This window comes from Anolis sagrei, chromosome 1, assembly GCF_037176765.1.
Source record: "Anolis sagrei isolate rAnoSag1 chromosome 1, rAnoSag1.mat, whole genome shotgun sequence".
Classification (NCBI taxonomy): domain Eukaryota; kingdom Metazoa; phylum Chordata; class Lepidosauria; order Squamata; family Dactyloidae; genus Anolis; species Anolis sagrei.
Genome location: NC_090021.1, coordinates 111,769,917 through 111,789,445, shown reverse-complemented (window position 1 = coordinate 111,789,445; position 19,529 = coordinate 111,769,917). Strand labels below are relative to the sequence as shown.

General features: G+C 44.4%; 2 protein-coding genes across 4 annotated transcripts in view; one reads left to right on the top strand and one right to left on the bottom strand.

The window, feature by feature from the left end:
• Nucleotides 1–206: 206 nt before the first annotated feature.
• Nucleotides 207–10,662, bottom strand: CGAS (cyclic GMP-AMP synthase). Its single transcript, XM_060752908.2, has 5 exons — nucleotides 9,085–10,662; nucleotides 4,496–4,727; nucleotides 2,981–3,229; nucleotides 2,135–2,237; nucleotides 207–615 (listed from the first exon to the last, which is right to left on the bottom strand). Exons 1-5 carry the CDS (start codon nucleotides 10,660–10,662, stop codon nucleotides 270–272), a joined length of 2,508 nt encoding a protein of 835 aa, XP_060608891.2. The 3' UTR covers nucleotides 207–269.
• Nucleotides 10,215–19,529, top strand: part of MTO1 (mitochondrial tRNA translation optimization 1) — a 26,617-nt gene continuing 17,302 nt past the window's right edge. The window contains exon 1 of one of the 3 annotated variants that reach the window (XM_060752911.2): nucleotides 10,215–10,443. Coding sequence is in view for 1 of the 3 variants with exons in the window: in XM_060752909.2 (XP_060608892.2) it covers nucleotides 16,933–17,164 (232 nt within the window). In the remaining 2 variants the exon portion in view is untranslated. Of the gene's footprint in view, nucleotides 10,444–16,828; nucleotides 17,165–17,384; nucleotides 19,215–19,529 lie in introns of those variants that run through there. The other 2 variants (XM_060752909.2, XM_060752910.2) reach the window with 2 other exon arrangements.

Below are 19,529 nucleotides of genomic sequence, written 5' to 3'. Positions count from 1 at the left end.
TGCTGCATGACCTCCATGCTAAATTAAAGCTCCATCTGAACTGTTTAAGAATGAACTTACCAGCTGAAATAATGCTAGTGACATATAAAAATACGTTGTACATGCAAATGATTTTTAATAAAATGTACATTGTTTGTATTCTTTTACATACATGAAGTATTTTTCTCATGCTGTAGACAGGCACGTGAATATTAGCTCTTCCTGTGTTCTGTGTTTAGATTTCAAGCTTAAAAAGATTTACTTACAGTTTCATTAACACTTTTTATGAATTAGTTAAACATAGGAAATCTATTGTTTATTTCCTTTTCAATGGTTTTTACAAGTGCATTACGCTTTGTCCTGTCAATCCTCTCTTCAGAGAAAAAGTTAAATTCAGGTATAAAAAAGAGTGGTAGCTTAGCTTCTTTGAGGCAATCGAGAAAATAATTCAATAATCTGTTGAAACATTCATCAAGGTTTGCAAGAAGCCAGTTGCTGTCTTTGGGCCATTTGACACATGCGTGGAAAAAGGCAGTTTTGACATGATAAGAACAGAATTTCTCAAACTGATTTCTGTTTTCATGTTTTGTTTTAAGCTGCCACAATAAATACTTCAGAAGCTTGAGACAATCTTTCCTGTTGGGAAATAATGAAAGAATATGGTGAGATAAGTAATTTCTAACACATCATGCTGGGAACTGGTTTGATAGGGACATAGGCTATTCCAAAGTGCAGTGGATCCACACTCAAGTCGCCACCATTTAATCATGCCAAGTAATATACATATGGGGCATTTTTTGTGTCTGGCAAGTCCAGGACCAAACCACTGTGGATATGGAGGGCCAACTGAATTCAAAGTTGATTGCGAGTTTAACTGAACTTCTGCCTTCACCTGAGCACTGAGTAAGACAGGAAGTTCTTTAGAAAAAAAATAGCTACACCTGTACACAGTAAGCGAGAACTGTCGCCGCCTTCTTGTTTATTGTTAATGAGCAGACAGCTTATTCTCTTCCACGATACAAGACAGGTAAACCAGAAGTGGAAAGGCATACCATGTGAAAACCCTGATTCCTGGGTTTATTGTTGACAGACAGGCCATGACTCAAAAGATTACAAATAGGGGTTAACTGCTGACTTACACAGCAAACACAACTCACGATCCTCAACTTGGTGATCATATCAAGTTTTGTTTCTGGTTTGTCCCACCCACGACTGAAGGGATCCCTCTTCTAACTAATCAGATGGCTCACCCCTTCACTGCACAGCCTGGGGATGATGGGAGTTGCAGCTCAGCAAAAAAAAAAAAAACTCCCATCTGAGGAGCATACCCTCAGCTTTCACTCACATGGATCTAGAGCTAATAGGAGCAACATCAGACAGATCTAGGGCTGATGAAAATTTCACCGTGCCAGATCTCGGGGTAATGGGAGTTACAGCCAGCCAGATCTGGATCTGATGATTATTTATTTATTTATAATATTTCTACCCTGCCTTTCTTCACAGGACTCAAAGCAGCTTACGCTTAGGCAACTATTCAATGCCTTCAAACAATGTACAGTTAAAATAAACATTTAAATAGAATTATAAAATACATTTAAACATACAAAACAATTGTTACAGCCTGAGAAGGTCTTCGACAGGAAGGAGTTGCACCCCATCAGCTGTATGGTTTTATAAGTGGTCCCATTATATGGTTATGCAATTTTTAATGGGACCATTAATACAATCCAAACAATAACCATTTCTAATAAATAGCATTACAAAATAACCCAGGCAACACGGGGTACCTATGCTAGCATCCAAGTTTCTTTGCCACAGTTTGTATTCTCCTTTAAAGCTTTGAACGCCAGTTCCAGTCTTGGCTTGGCATATTGCTTTCTAAGCACCTCTGGCATGAGCATTTCTCTCCATCTTAATCAAGTCTAGCTCTTTGGCGTGGAGATAAAAATCAGGGCGGAATAGTTTTGGTCAATGGTTCTCAACCTGTGGGTCCCCAGGTGTTTTGGCTTACAACTCCCAGAAATCCCAGCCAGTTTACCAGCTGTTGGGATTTCTGGGAGTTGATGGGCAAAACATCTGGGGACCCACAGGTTGAGAGCCACTGGTTTAGGTGGTGGTTATACATCCCTGGGGGTAACGGTGGTTAGATACTAACCTGCAGCATTTCTCTCCCTTGATTTCACAACACGTCTTTGTTTGACCATGATTTTGAAGCAGCATCTTCTCAATGTTTGAGAAAGAAAGTCGCCAGGTATTATCTAGGTTTTTAAAAAAATGAAATATTGTTTTTGGACTTTATCAGAAGTATTTTTTAAAAATATTTGATAAAAGGTTCTGTTTTATGTCAGTGAGGGTCAGTCCCATTGTGATGATTGAGCCATTTCTCCCCAGAATATTTTATACATTTCTTTAATAAGGAATAGAAGGAACCCTAGACCCTAGGAATAGAAGGAACCCTAGACAGTTCTATTAAACTGTTGTGCTTAGTAGCAGGAATGATCTAATACAGTAACCTCATTCTAACATTACACAACCGTTGAAAAAATATGGCAGTATCTAGTCTTCTCTACTTTCATCCTTTCCCTGGCCAGGCATGTAGCTCAGCCTTCTCATGGTGGTCCGCAAGAAGGCCTTACTGGTACATTATTTGAACTGTTATGTTTATTCATATCATGATCTGATCACCATGCTCAATATATCCCATATGCATGGGGGTATTGGGGTAGCGATACAAAAGGTTTGTTAGTGTAGACCCTCTTTCACTCAGACTCAGCCACACACACACACACACACACACACACACACACACACACACACCCGAAACAAAATCCTGGCTACAGGCCTGTCCCTGGCTCTGCATAAGCATCCTTTTCCTATTGTGCAAAATGCATGCTTGACTAGGTTGCAGAGAGGGGCAGTTGTGATTTAAATCTGAAACCCTTTGTCATTGTGTATGACAAAATCCAAACAACATCAAAGAGAAAGAGATTTTTTTTCATACCTATAAAGCACTTTCCATCTTTAACGTTTTTGGGCACAAGGTAGAGTGGTTCAGATCGCAAAGACTTCTTTACTTTTGTTCCCATCCATTCTTCAATGCCCATGCCATTCTCTGTACTGGAACACCACTTGGGATGATGAAATTCCAAACTAAGAATGATGTCTACTGATATAACAGAAGGAGGACTTCCAATGAGAACAGTTACTGCTGGGCATCCAGGCCTCTTTTTCTCTACAGAAATGTTCATATCTGTTAATAGCAAAAAAGCAGAAGAAGGGAAGGGAGAAAACAACAATTTTAAACTTTTCCACTCGGGGCCCTTTCACAGAGCCCTTTATTCCAGAATGTTTGTTGCTGTTTATTCATTCAGTCGCTTCCGACTCTTTGGGACCTCATGGACCAGCCCATGCCAGAGCTCCCTGTTGGCCGTGGCCACCTCCAGCTCCTTCAAGGTCAAGCCAGTCACTTCAAGGATACCCTTCGTTGGCCCCTCTTCCTTTTTCCTTCCATTTTCCCCAGCATCACTATCTTCTCCAAGCTTTCCTGTCTTCTCATTATGTGGCCAAAGGACTTCACTTTTGCCTCTAATAGCCTTCCAGTGAGCAGTCGGGCTTTGTTTCCTGGAGTATGTATGGACTGATTTGATCTTCTCGTGGTCCAAGGCACTCTCAGAATTTTCCTCCAACACCACAGTTCAAAAGTGTATCTTCCTTTGCTCAGCCTTCCTTTTAGTCCAGCTCTCATATATAGGTTACTATGGGGAATACCATTACTTTAACATAGGATTTTATTCTGTGTGAAGTAAAATGGATAGCTTTTGCTCTGCCTTAGAACATGTTTTAATTTACCTGGATATATTTTGGTTCTCTAGAAGGCACTATTAAACGGATGTTGCTGGAGCCACATCTCACTGATCAAATGGCTTACTTTCTACATAACCACCCCCTCTCAGCAGACTGGGGACATCCTCCCCTCTATTCAGTAACTGATGGCATATAAGACTTTTTCTGCTCAGTTTTCTCCTGCACTAAATCAAAGAAAATGCCTGTTCCAGTTAGTATTGGCTAACACAATTCTAGAGCTCCCAAGGAGATAGAATGGTAACAGCCAAAGCAATCTTTGCTACCTACCACTAGTACAGTCAATACTATTAAAACAAAAACAAAAACAACCAAAATTGCCATCTTATATGAGTCTGCTCAGAAATAAGCCTCACATTGAGTGGTAAGGGAGTTAGATTCAAAAAGCTTTTCTCAGTACTGCCTAAATGAAAATAAATTATGATAAGTAAACAATCCACCGGCAAAATCTTGCAGTGCCCCCTCTCCCAAAATTAGCCAGTTTCTGTAGACAAAAGCACTGCGTTTGGTAAACTTTCATGCAGCCTGAAAATAAATATGTCACACCGAATGACCAGAATGTGCAAAGTATGACTCCCAGTCTACAATCAAAAGTTGTAATAAACTTTTTCAGGAAACAACCCCTATGAAATATAAAAGGGTAATTTGTATTTACCTGCCATTTTCTTTACTTCATCTATAATAATGTTCCTTAGTTTCAAAAGCATACGTGAAGATGAAAGTTGTTCATTATCATCACAAAACTGATTGAGTTCCTTATTGGCAGGATCTCGTTTCAGCTTTACATAATAAAAGGCACCAGAAGAAGTGACAACTTCACAGGGTTCCAGTTCCAGTCTTACTTTAGGAATTTTAAACATAATATCGAACTCATCTGGGCTACATATCTATAAGTCAAGGAAACAAAAGTGGAGTTACTATGTGTCCCGTCTCCAAGACAGTAAAAGAAAAGGCACACCATAAAAAGTATGATCATTCAGGTGGTAACAGTCCTGTCACAACATTTATACTAACATATGTTGATAGTTATAGCCTCTTCTATGATTGTAGGTGAACTATAAATCCCAGCAACTACAACTTCCAAATGTCAAGTCTATTTTCCCCTTCTACACTGCCATATAAAATCCAGATTATCTGCTTTGAATTGGATTATATGGCAGTGCTGACTCATATAATCCAGTTCAAATCAGATGATGTTAAGAAACTATAATAGAAGAAAACACATAATATTAATCATAGAATCAAAGAGTTGGAAGAGACCTCATGGGCCATCCAGTCCAACCCCCTGCCAAGAAGCAGGAATATTGCATTCAAATCACCCCTGACAGATGGCCATCCAGCCTCTGTTTAAAAGCTTCCAAAGAAGGAGCCTCCACCACACTCCGGGGCAGAGAGTTCCACTGCTGAACGGCTCTCACAGTCAGGAAGTTCTTCCTCATGTTCAGATGGAATCTCCTCTCTTGTAGTTTGAAGCCATTGTTCCGCGTCCTAGTCTCCAGGGAAGCAGAAAACAAGCTTGCTCCCTCCTCCCTGTGGCTTCCTCTCACATATTTATACATGGCTATCATATCCCCTCTCAGCCTTCTCTTCTTCAGGCTAAACATGCCCAGCTCCTTAAGCCGCTCCTCATAGGGCTTGTTCTCCAGACCCTTTATCATTTTAGTCGCTCTCCTCTGGACACATTCCAGCTTGTCAATATCTCTCTTGAATTGTGGTGCCCAGAATTGGACACAATATTCCAGGTGTGGTCGAACCAAAGCAGAATAGAGGGGTAGCATGACTTCCCTAGATCTAGACACTATGCTCCTATTGATGCAGGCCAAAATCCCATTGGCTTTTTTTGCCGCCACATCACATTGTTGGCTCATGTTTAACTTGTTGTCCACGAGGACTCCAAGATCTTTTTCACACGTACTGCTCTCGAGCCAGGCGTCCCCCATTCTGTATCTTTGCGTTTCGTTTTTCCTGCCAAAGTGGAGTATCTTGCATTTGTCACTGTTGAACTTCATTTTGTTAGCTTTGGCCCATCTCTCTAATCTGTCAAGATCGTTTTGAATCCTGCTCCTGTCCTCTGGACTATTGGCTATCCCTCCCAATTTGGTGTCGTCTGCAAACTTTCTATAATGAGATAGAAATTATAGAAGTACATATACAGGTATACATATGAATGAGTTTATGCATGTATATGCAGAGAGCGGGAGAATTGAAGGCTTGTTCTGCCCCCACACTATCTTAACTACTTGGAAGGTGAAGTGGCTGCGCAGGAAAGAGATCAGAGACTTTATGGTTGAATCAAACATGAATATATTAACTGACAGGAATTTTAGACTTTTCTTTTGAGTCTCACTACAAAGTCTTTATGAGGAGAAGTAAAGTCTTTGAGAGATAGACACAGTTTTGGCTGAATAGATGCGCTTGAATATTTATTTATTCTTTTTGTCTCTTTCTTGTATAGTGTTCAGTTGCCTCTAAGATGGTCTCAATATTTAACTCTGACTGGACGAATACAGCTCAAACAGCTCCGACTGAACAAACTATTTTGTCAACCTTCCAGCCTTCCTCTCTCTTCACCTTCCAGACACAAAAAGGCTGACTCTTCCAAGAACCAGAAGTGCCTTGCGTGAATCTCTGCCCCTGAGGAGATTCTTAAATGGGCAGAGCAAAGGAGGCTTCCAATGCAAAGAGGCTGTCTAGACTGATCCCCCAGAAACTGTACATAAAATATCAATCCCTCTAACTAAAAAGGACTTATGTAGGGGTAAATAGTGAGGGTTGTTATGGGACACAACAAGACTACATGGGCTAGTGGAAACAAAACCTTGAGAAAGAGAAGTTTGACAGATCTGGCCTTCAGGAGCTATTAGGGAAAGTTCTTAAAAATGGACTGTATGCATTTGTACTATAAGTTCTCAACCTTCCTAATGCCACGACCCCTTAATACAGTTCCTCATGTTGTGGTGAACCCCAACCATAACATTATTTCCATTGCTACTTCATAACTGTAATTTTCTTACTGTTATGAATTGACAAAATTTGGCACAAATATCCAGTACACCCAAATGTGAATACTGGTGAGGTTGGGATTGATTTTGTCATTTGGGAGTTGTGGTTGCGGGGATTTATAGATTCTGAACCCCACCAACAGAACTCCCATGACCAACAGAAAAATACTGGAAGGGTCTGGTGGGCATTGACCTTGAGTTTTGGAGTTGTAGTTCAACTACATCCAGAGAGCACTGTGAACTCAAACACTGATGGACCAAACTTGGCACAAATACTCAATATGCTCAAATGTGAGCAGTGATGGAGTTTGGGGAAAATAGACTTGACATTTGGGAGTTGTAGTTGCTGGGATTTATAGTTCACCTACAATCATAGAGCAATTTGAACCCCACCAATGATAGAACTGGGCCAAATTTATCACACAGAACCCCCATGACCAACAGAAAATGTTGTTTTCTCCTGGCCACATAACACATTTGTCAAGATGCAATTTACCAATAATTAATCTATTATCTCCATTTTTTTTCCTTTTCCTTCTCTTGTCTCCCCTCCTTTTGTGATAAATCTATACACATAATAAAAGTTAAAATGTGTATGTGTTAGGGGTGTCCACTTATAAATTCTCCAGTCACTACAAACAGCTATAACTCCCACTACAGAGGAAACACCAATAGGCCTCCCTCCAGCGACACTGCAGGTTACAGTGAGCACCACATCCCAGGTTTCCTTTCTCTCTCCATTGGTTTGGAATTTGCATGGCTCTGCCAACTGCCTCTCCCTTAATCCTTTCCTATTATTATCAATGGCGCACAGCAAACTGAGGAATTGATCAGCAATTGAACAAGGGTTTAAGAGACTGACTCAAAAGGATGGAAGTTGTAGTTCATCTTGCATCAAGGCAGAGCACTGTGACCCCCTTCAATAATGTGCCTGGACCACATTTGCCACAGAGAACTCCCATGACCAGTGAGAAAGACTGGAGAGCTTTGGGAGGAATTCACCTTGATTTATAGGAGTTGTAAGTACTGCAATCCAAGCGCACTCTCCACTCCAGCAAGGATGGATCGGGAAGTAACTTGGCACGCAGAACCCTCATGACCAACAAAAATACTAGAGGTCTTTTGAGGGATTTATAGGAGTTGTAGTTCACCTACATGAGCTATGAACAGAGTGCACTCTGAACCCAACGATGGAGCTGGACCACACTTGGCATGCATACCTGATATACCCAAATTTGAATGCTGGTGGGTTTTGGAGGGAGTGGTAGGTACTGGGATTTATATGTATTGTCAAAGGTTTTCATGGCTGGAATCACTGGGTTGTTGTAGGTTTTTTTGGGCTATATGGCCATGCCCTAGAGGCATTCTCTCCTGACGTTTCGCCTGCATCTATGGCAAGCATCCTCAGAGGTTGCTTGCCATAGATGCAGGCGAAATGTCAGGAGAGAATGCCTCTAGAACATGGCCATATAGCCCGAAAAAACCTACAACAACCTACTAGGATGTATAATTCACCTGCAATCAAAGAGCACTCTGAACACCACCAAAAAGGGAATTGGACCAAACTTGGCACAGAGATGCTGGAGATTTTAGGAGAAATTCACCTTGATTTGGGGGAGTTGTAGTTCACCTACATCTAGAGAGCACTGTGGATCTGGAGCAAACTTGGCACACACCTGCTATGCCAAAATCTGATTACTGGAGGGGTTTGGGGGGATGGGGGACCAATCTTCCTTTCTGGGAGTTGTAGTTCACCCACAATCAGAGAAACGGTGACCTCCACTGATGATGGATGTGGACCAAACTTGGCACACAGAATCCCTATGACAAATGCAACCTACTGGAGGGTTTTGAGGGGACTGACTCACTCTAGTGGGAGTTGTAGTTTACCCTTCAGCCAGAAAGCACAGTGAACCCCACCGATGATGCATCCAGAGCAAACTTACCCAACACAACACACTTTAAGTATTGATGGGAGTTTCTCAGGGTTCACCTGGTGTGGTGTGATTTATAGTTCACTCACAACCTTATGCATTTTGTACAGTTTTCTTTAAATGATTTTTTTTTTCAAATAACCTGGGCAACATCAGTTACCCAAGCTAGTGTTTCATTTAAAAATCGAGCAGGCAGGGGCAAGCTTGGACTTGGACTCCCACCATTCCTAACAGCCTAGGAATCTGTGGGAGAGCGTGGGTGCGATGAAGCCGGGCAGGGCAGGCGGGTGGCGGGAATGGGTCCGTACCTTGACTCGCTCGTAGTAACTGCCGGAGCTGAAGAACTCGACGGCCTTGAAGCAGGGCGCCTTCCTGACGGCAGACAGGAGCCGGTCCCGGAGCCGGTTGACCTGCTCGGCAGCCTCGCTGCGCGCCTCCTTGCTCAGGCGGAGCCTCTCCAGCACCCGGCGGAGGACGGGAAGGAGAGCCCAAGGAGGAGCGGGAGGCGCCTCGGCCCTCGACGCCGCCTCCCCTTCATCCTTGGCTCGGGAAGGGCGCTTCTTCTCGGGCGCCTTCTCCTCCTCCTCGCCGCCGCCCACCTTCTCCTTCGAGCCCTCGCCTCCCTTCCTCCCCTTCGGCCCTTCTGCATCCCGCGCCGTCGGGGCCGCGGTCACCTCCTCTTTCTCCATCCCTTTCTCCTCCATGCCGCCCACACCGCCCTTCTTCTCCTTCTGGCTCTCGCCTCCCTTCCTCCCCTTCGGCCCTTGTGTGGCTCCCTTCGCCGCCCTCTCCGTCGGGGCCGCTTCTTCCCCCTTCTCCTTCCCGCTCTTCTCCATCCCGCTCTTCTCCTGGCCTTCGCCTCGCTTCCTCCCCTTCGGCCCTTCTGTGGCTCCCTTCGCCGCCCTCCCCGTCTGGGCCGCTTCCTCCTCCTCCTCCTCCTCCTCCTCCTCCTTCCCGCTCTTCTCCATCCCCTTCTCCTCGCCGCCGCCCTTCTCCTTCTGGCTCTCGCCTCCCTTGCCCCTCTTCGGCCCTTCTGGGGCTCCCTTCACCGCCCTCTCTGTCGGGGCCCCTTCTCCCTCCTTCTTCCCGCTCTTCTCCATCCCCTTCTTCTGTTCCTCGCCTCCCTTCCTCCTCTTCAGCCCTTCTGGGGCTCCCTTCGCCGTCCTCCCCGTCGGGGCCGCTTCTTCCTTCTTCTTCTTCTCCATCCCCTTCTCCTCGCCGCCACCAATGCTGCCCTTCTTCTGGCCCTCGCTTCCCTTCCTCCCCTTCGGCCCTTGGGTGGCTCCCTTCGCCGCTCTCTCCATCGGGGCCGCTTCTTCCTCCTTCTCCTTCTTCCCGCTCTTCTCCATCCCCTTCTCCTTGCCGCCGCCCTTCTTCTCCTTCTGGCCCTCGCCTTGCTTCCTCCCCTTCGGCCCTTGTGTGGCACCCTTCGGCGCCCCTGCTGCCCTCTCCGTCGGGGCCGCTTTCCTCTCCTTCTCCTCCTCCTTCTCCTCCTCCTTCATCCCGCTCTTCCTCCTTCTCCCGGCGGCGCCTGGCTCCATGGCTTCGCTTCCCGCCAGGAAAATCAAAGCGCGGGGACGCGACGCCGGAGCCCAGCGAGACCGGAACGCCTCCGAAGGGGCCGGGATCCGGGTTAGCTGGGGTTTGGCCTCCCGAGAAACGAAACCGTAAGTGAGGAGCTCGGCTTTCCTTTTGGGGAGGGCATTCCCTCCAGCAATACAACACACGCCCCCGCTTTGAGCTTCCCCACTTTCGCCTGCCAACCTCGAGGAAGGTAGGGCAAGCAGGGGCAAACTTCGGCCCTCCCGGTCTTTTGGACTGCCACTCTCACCATTCCTAACCGCCCATAAGTTTTCCCCCCGAGATGTATTGTTGAAGGCTTTCATGGCCGGAATCACTGGGTTGCTGTGAGTTTTCCGGGCTGTCTGGTCATGTTCCAGAAGCATTCTCTCCTGATGTTTCGCCCATATCGATGGCAGGCATCTTCAGAGGTTGTGAGGTCTGTTGGAAACTAGGCAAGTGGGAATGTCCAGGGTGGGAGAAAGAACTCTTGTCTGCTTGAGGCAAGCATAAATGTTGCAATTGGCCACCTTAATCAAGGCATTTAATGGCCTTGCAGCTTCAAGGTCTGGCTGGATGCTGCCTGGAGGAATCCTTTCTTGGGCGGTGTTAGCTGGCCCTGATAGATTCTTGTCTGGAATTCCCCTGTTTTTGAGCATTCACAGGCACTCCCTGCTCAACTCCTGAGATATCTTGGATTTTGATGGCTCATTAGTACAAGCTGAAGAGTCCTTTATCCAAAATGTTTGGGACCAGATTTTTTTTTTGTACATTTTGCATTAGCAATATTTGACTATATGTATAATAATGACATGCCTTGAAGATGAGACCCAAATCTACATCCAGCCTGAAGGTCGATTTAGACACAATGTTTTAAATCACTTTGGTCATGAAATAAAGTTTGGGCACACTGAATGATTAGGGACCCAAAGTATCGCTACAGCCACCTATTTGAATGAATGTGGATTATGACATATTTTCAATCTTCGCCATTTGGGACAAGAGACGCTCAACCTCTAATGACATGCCACCTTTTCTGCTTACAGCACAGGGAATAAACTCTGGTTTTCATTAAGCAAAAGTAAAAAAAAAATCACTATCGAAATCTTCCACACCTGCCTTTGTTTACCATTTTGCCCCCCCCCCCCCCCCGGTGTCAGGAGCAATTTGAGAAACTGCAAGTCGCTTCTGGTGTTAGAGAATTGGCCATCTGCAAGGATGTTGCTCAGGTGACACCAGGATGTTTTGATGTTTTACCATCCTTGTGGGAGGCTTCTCTCATTTCCCCGTATGAGGAGCTGGAGCTGACAGAGGAGGTTTACATGATTTCCGTTTTTCTCCGCTTTGCTGTTCTTCCATGCTTGGTAAAGTATTTGGGGCGCTGCTCCCAATTACCATTCAGGTACAGTAACAGTGCTATGTAATTATGGGATTCTGTAGTTTAGTGAGGCACCAGCACTCTTTGGCAGAGAAAGCTACAGTCCTTGGAACATAACAACATCCACAATTCCATAGCATTGAGCCATGGCAGTTAAAGTGGTGTCAAACTTCATGAATTCTACAGTATAAATTGCACCTTAAGGTATACCTGTACTTTCCTTTCCAGGAATGACCATGATGAGGGTCATATAAAAATATGTGAGAGGAAGTCATAGGGAGGAGGGAGAAAGCTTGTTTTCAGCTGCCCTGGAGACTAGGATGCGGAGCAATGGTTTCAAACTACAGGAAAGGAGATTCCACCTGAACATGAGGAAGCATTTCCTAACTGTGAGAGCTGTTCAGCAGTGGAACTCTCTGCTCTGGAGTGTGGTGGAGGCTCTTCCTTTGGAGGCTTTAAACAGAGGCTGGATGGCCATCTGTCGGGGGTGCTTTGAATGCGATTTTCCTGCTTCTTAGCAGAGGGTTAGACTGGATGGCCCACAAGGTCTCCTTGAACTCTGTGATTATAGTAGGCAAAACTTTCCAGCTTCCCAACATATGACCCCTGGATGGGAAGTGGGGAAGAGAAAATATACAAGTTTTAAAACCCAGTTGCCTCAGTAATCACTCTCTCACAGTTCTTCTCTTTAAAATATTTGTAAGACTAATACAAATAAAACTCTATCCAGTCATTTTTTTTCCTATTGTATCTATCGCATGAAACTGGTATGACTGATTTGTCTCAGCCTGTCATATGGTTTCGGGAAGCACGCCTGCCTCCCATCTAAGCCCTATACACAAAGGGGACAAGACCAACACGCCACTTTCTTGGTTTCTTTGCAAACCAAACCTATTATTTTTCATTTCTAAATGACCCTAATGCAGGCAGGGGCAAACTTGGGCCCTCCCTCCAGGTGTTTTGTACTTCAACTCCCACCATTCCTGAAAGCCTCAGGCCCCTTCCTTAACAGATGAGGGCTGTTAGGAATTGTGGGAGTTGAAATCCAAAACACTTGGAGGGCCCAAGTTTGCCCATGCCTGCCCCAATGAGTAATTTTGGATCTCTTTTGGCAAAGAAATCCAAAAATATCTCACCCACAAACAGGTGACTTTAGTCAGCAAGCCACATGTTTCTGAAGGAAGTGTTGGGGAAATGTCTGCGATTAAATGTGTGACAAGGAAACAAAACTTCTTATGTAAGCAATGGCTGACATCCCGCCCAGCTTTTGTGGTGATGAAATCTAGAGCAGGGCTTCTTAGGATAGAATAGATCCACACTGCCATATAATCCAGTTTCTGAATGCAGATTGACTGCTTTAAACTGGATTACAGTATCTGCTACACTGCTATATAATTCATTTCAGTGTAGTTACTCTGAATGGCTGTTGAACTGAAAGAAACATGGAGAACCAAATATTAACTCAGTAGTTCAGAATAAGGGCTGAATTATTTGATATACACATTAAACCTCTTCTCACTACTCCTGTGAATGGAAAAACAGATTTTCACTGATTTTTTAGTGCAGTTTGTGTTTAATTCTGTTTTAAGTTTTGTATATTTTCTATATTTTAAATTCTGTGCTAATGCTTTTATGTCATGGCACTTTGAGCCCCTTTGTTAAAGCACTGAGCTGCTGAGCTTGCTGACCAAAAGGTTGGTGATTCAAATCTGGGGAGTGGGGTGAACTCCCACTGTTAATAATAATAAACCTTTATTTATACCCCGCAGGACTTGGTGTGGCTTACAAGAGGCCGACCCCAAAATACATCAGTTAACCCAAGCTTCTGCCAACTTAGCAGTTAGAAAACATGCAAATATGAGTAGATCAATAGGTACCACTCTGGCAGGAAGGTAACGGCGCTCCATGCAGTCTACGGACAATGCCAGCTCTTCAGCTTAGAAGTGGAGATGAGCACCAACCCCCAGAGTCAGACACAACTAGACTTAATGTCAAGGGGAAACCTTTATCTTTACCTTACAATCAATAATAATAATAATAATAACAACAACAACAACAACAACACATAGAAAAGAGCTTCAGGCTCACATTTTCCACACACACACCTCCATCCATTGTTGATGCATGAGTAACATGGGCTTCATCTAATTAACATTCATGTCCCGGCATTGAATGTTGCTGTTTGTATGTTGTGCTCCGCCTTGAGTCCCCTTTGGGGTGAGAAGGGTGGAATATAAAGGATTTAAAAATAAATGAATAATGCAGTTTGACTCAACTTTAACTGCCGTGGCTCAATTCTAGAGAATAATTGGAGATATAATTTTACAAGGTCTTTATCCTTCTCTGCCAAAGAATGCTGGTTCCTCAGGATTCAATGACAGTGATTGACAGCAGTAAAAGTAGTGTCAAACTGCATTAATTCTGTAGTGTTGATGTACCCTGAGAAATATGAATGAATGTTACCTGAGTAAAGGCTCATCTTGGGCCCCTTCCACACAACTGTATAAACTCCACACTGAACTGGATTATATGGCAATGTGGACTCAGATATTCCAGTTCAAAGCAGATATGGTGGATGATCTGCCTTCATATTCTGGGTTATAGGGCTGTGTGCAAGGGTCGTTAGAGATCCACATAATTGTGGGAACAGTCCTGCAGCCCTGCAGTCTCATTTCTGTTTTCCCTATCACATTATTTATTTATTTATTTGTTGTGTCAGGACAACCAGTCAAATTATATTACATTTCTAACAGAACAAAGCAAACAAACAGACAAAATACAAAATTTGTGAGTTTGGTAGTTGATTAAATGTCCTTTGACCAGTATCTGGCCACTTGGAGTGCCTCTGGTGTTGCTGCAAGAAGGTCCTCCATTGTGCATGTGGCAGGGCTCAGGTTGCATTGCAGCAGGTGGTCAGTGGTTTTTTTGTTGTTTTTTTTTGTTAAAACTGTTTATTTTGATTATGGTACATAACAGAAAAGCAAACCATGGCAAATCAAATATAATCAGGTACCAATATTTTTGACGTATACATGCCTATCTACCTTATTCAATCAATCAGTTAATTTTGATGTTATGTACAAATTATTATCATTTACATATCTTAATACACATAGACTTGCAATTTCTGGCTGTTTTCCACTGCTTTCAGTCAGAGCTTAATATTAATTTTTTTCATAACATTCAGGAAATCAGCACATGGCATTTTACACACATACCCCAGCCCTTACACTCAACCCAAAACCCCTATCCTGAACAAACTAAACCCTCATCCCCACACCCGTGCACCCTTCACCATGACTTCCCGCACCGAAACACTATGAAGCCTTTAAGCCTATTTATCTATCCTTATTCATGGTAAACCTAAATTCCTAATGGAGCTCCTCTATATTACTGACTCTCTATTCAGATATGCCGTGGCCAACTTCCATTTTTCTAGAAAGTCCTCATTACTCTTATTCCTCCTGTTATAAGTCAGTGGTTTGCTCCTCTCCACATTCGCATGACGAGGATTCCACTTTGTAGCCCCATTTCTGAAGGTTGGCTCTGCATCTCGTGGTGCCAGAGCACAGTCCTGTCTGCGCCTTCCAAGTCGCCCAGTCTTCTGTGTGCCCAGGGGGAGTCTCTCATTTGGTATCAGCCATTGGTTGAGGTTCTGGGTTTGAGCCTGCCACTTTTGGACTCTCGCTTGCTGAGGTGTTCCAGCGAGTGTCTCTGTAGATCTTAGAAAACTATGTCTAGATTTAAGTCGTTGACGTGCTGGCTGATACCCAAACAGGGGATGAGCTGGAGATGTCTCTGCCTTGGTCCTTTCACTATTGGCTGCTATCACAGAATGCTGCCACACTACTAATGCACAAGAGACAGACACACAAAAACGGTGCAACACTTAATGTAGTTCCAGAATGTGAAGTGTAATCTTCTTGCCCTTCTCTTAATAACCGCAAGTGTTTCGCGAGCATGCGCAGAATTACCTCGCCCTGGAATCTGTGCCCTTCCCTTTTATTGAATTTGGAGACACGACACTTGCGACTGGGCGCATGCACACAATTCACACCGCGTTCAGAACAAGAAACACCCTTTCCTTGGTCTTTGGGGGGGAAAGGTACACTTTTGCTAGTGTCCGTTCTGTGCAGGGATTAGTATTACCCTGTCTTCGGCGACTACGCATGCGCAAAAGTTAGACTGCAATTAGGTTCTTATGGGTTTTTTCGGGCTATAGAGCCATGTTCTAGAGGCATTTCTCCTGATGTTTCGCCTGCATCTATGGCAAGCATCCTCAGAGGTAGTGAGGTCTGTTGGAAATAGGACAATGGCTGGGGTGGGGCAAAGAGCTCTCTGCTGAAGCTAGGTGTGAATGTTTCAGCTGACCACCTTCATTAGCATTTGAAGGCTTGGCTGAGCCTGGGAAAATGTTCTGTTGAGAGGTGTTAAGATGTGCCTGGTTGTTTCCTCTCTGCTGTTTTGCTGTTATAATTTTAGAGTTTTTTAATACTGGTAGCCAGATTTTGTTCATTTTCATGGTCTCTTCCTTTCTGTTGAAATTGTCCACATGCTTGTGGATTTCAATGGCTTGTCTGTGTAGTCTTCTCTTGCTGGGAGGTGTTAATCTAAAACTCTAAAATTACAACAGCAAAACAACAGAGAGGAAACAACCAGGCACAGATTAACACCTCCCAGCAAGAGATTTTCCCAGGCTCAGGCAGGCCTTCAAATGCTAATGAAGGTGATCAGCTAAACATTCACACCTAACTGCAGCAGGGAAGAGCTCCTTGCCCACCCCAGTCATTCCACAGATATATAAACCCATTGTCCTAATTCCAACAGACCTCACTACCTCTGAGGATGCTTGCCATAGATGCAGGCGAAACGTCAGGAGAAATGCCTCTAGAACATGGCTCTATAGCCCGAAAAAACCCACAAGAACCTAGTGATTCCAGCCATGAAAGCCTTCGACAATACATAGACTGCAATTCTCCTTTCTTCGGGAGTCGGAAAACGATGGCTAGTACGCATGCGCAAGGAGTCTCGCCGCTTTCCGTGTGGGCATTACTTTCCTTCACGTTCGCTACTGCGCATGCGCTCTTTGTAAGCATTTCCCCCCCCCCCCCCTTCCAATCGTAGTAGTCAAGATGGCGGCACCCACAAGACTCCACGATTGGTAGAGAGAGTGCGACAGCTTCCTTCCCTCGCGTTTCAGAGCCTGCCCGGCCGCCCGATGCTGTCGCTGGGCAGCGGCAGGTTGGGAGGCCGCTTAGCGGCGGCCCCGATCTCCAGAGCCTGGTTCCAGGGCGCAAGGAAGGAATCCTCCTCGGCCCGGGGTGACGTCAGCGGAGTGACGTATGACGTGGTCGTCATCGGCGGCGGGCACGCGGGTGCGGAAGCGGCGGCGGCCGCCGCGAGGGGCGGAGTCAGGACCCTGCTGGTGACGCACAAGGCGGGCGCCATCGGTAAAGGATGCACCAGGGGTCCCTCATACTATGAAACCTGTGGGTTCCAGGCACCATCATACATCCTACTGCAGCCTTAGGGAATCCTTGACTCTTTTGTCATCTTCCAGACTAGCTATAGTCACAAAAGATAGAGGTTAAAGGTAAAGGTTTTCCCCTGACATTAAATCCAGTCGTGTCCGACTCTGGGGGTTGGTGCTCATCTCCATGTCTTAGCCGAAGAGCCGGCGTTGTCCGTAGGCACCTCCAAGGACATGTGGCCGGCATGACTGCATGGGGCGCCCTTACAAAAGCTATATTAACTTTTAAAAAAATTATATACGCTAGCCTTCCAGTTATCTGCAACCAGAACTCTCAAACAACCAGCCAAAAAATTAAAAAAGTAATATAATTTTTAAAAACATCATAGAAATATCACCCCTCAGCAGCTTGAACCCAGTACCAAACGGAAGGGGTTGAATCCCATCACAGCTATAATGTGTAAGACTATTGCTTATGTTCATGCCTTTAATTCACATGTAGTATATAGCATTAGGCATTTACTTTGCTTATGCAGCACTCGGGTTCTCAATAGGGTGCAACTCTATGGCCAACATGGGATACAGAAATAGGGCTGAACTTGGAAGTGATATCCCAGTGGTGCAGTGAGCTGCTGAACTTGCTGACCAAAAGGTTGGTGGTTCGAATCCGGGGAGTATGGTGAGCTCCCTCTGTTAGCCCCAGCTTCTGCCAGCCTAGCAGTTCAAAAATATGCAACTGTGAATTGGTACTGCTTCAGCAGTAAGGTAACAGTACTTCATTCAGTCGTGCTGGCTACATGACCTTGGAGGTGTCTATGGACAACGCCGGCTCTTTGGCTTATCAATGGAGATGAGCACCAACCCCCAGAGTCGAGCATGACTTTACTTGATGTCAGGGAAAAACTTTTACCTGAGTCAGAGATTTTGCTCCATCGTATGCCTACTGAAATAATATTTCTTGGCATATAACAGGAGTGGAGACAGTTTTGTCTGCCAGATGTTGGACTGCAGGTTCCATCAGCTTTAACTAGCACTTCCAGTGATGTGGGTTGCAGTCCATTGGCATCTGGAGGACCACACTAGTTCACTGGTGGCATAGCAGATTTGCTGAACTTGATGACAAAGGTTGGCAGTTTGAATCCGGGGAGCGGGGTGAGGTCTCACTGTTAGCCCCAGCTTCTGCCAACCTAGCAGTTTGAAAACATGCAGATGTGAGTAGATCAATAGGTACTGCTTCTGTGGGAAGGTAACCTTGCACTATGTAATCATGCTGACCACATGACCTTGAATGTCTACGGATGAGGCTTAGAAATGGAGATGAGCACCACCCCCCAGGCTCAGACACAACTAGACTTAATGTCAAGGAAAAACCTTTACCTTTGTCTAATACTTTAAATAAAAAGTAATGTCTATAATACAATAAAATCACTTTTTATTATACAGTAAAATTGCTACATTAAGTTTATCTGTATTTGATTTTAATTACTGAATTTCAGTATCAATTCATGGTATATTATGAGTTAGATCTATTTTAAATAGTAACTCTCAGGTTTACCACTTGCAAAAGAATAATTTTTAAAAACTTTGTTTACATCCCACCACACTAAAATTACATTTTAACTAGACTAATACAACCAGATTTAAAATTGTTAGATTAATAACAAAATTAAAAACATGAAAATTTAAAGGATATAAACCAGAATAGCAACCATTTCTATCTTCCAAACCATTTTGTTTATGCTGAATATTTCATACTTCCTCCTCTCTGTATGCTTACAAGCCTAATAAAGTTTTAATTGTTTTTAAGAAGCAAGCAAGGAGGGGGCCATTTTGATTTCCTTAGGGAGGGAGTTCCAGAGGTGGAGGGCGACTGCGAAGAAGGCCCTTTCTCTCGTTTCCATCAGCCGTACCTGAGATCGGGTTGGGACAGAGAGCAGGGCCTCATCTGCTGAACACAGTGCCCGGGCAGGCTTGTATACAGAGATGTGGTCAGCCAAATAGTCTGGCCCAAACCATTTAGGGCTTTAAAGGTAATAACCAGCACTTTATTTTGCCTGGAAAAAAACAAGCCACATTTTTATAGATATTTTAACTGTTCAACGTGTTATTTATGATTCTTGTGATTTATATATGTTTTAGCCAAGGTGTTTAATTTGTTTATTTTTAACTGTCTGTTTTATTGTGTTATTGCACGTGGCATTGAATGTTTGCTATTTTTCGCCTTTGGAAGTCACCCTGAGTCCTTTTGGGGGGAGAGGGTGGGTTAAAAAATAAAGATGATCATGATGATCCATTGTAGCTGCCATAACATGGGAGTGGTTCTCTTCAGTGCATGAGTTTGGCAA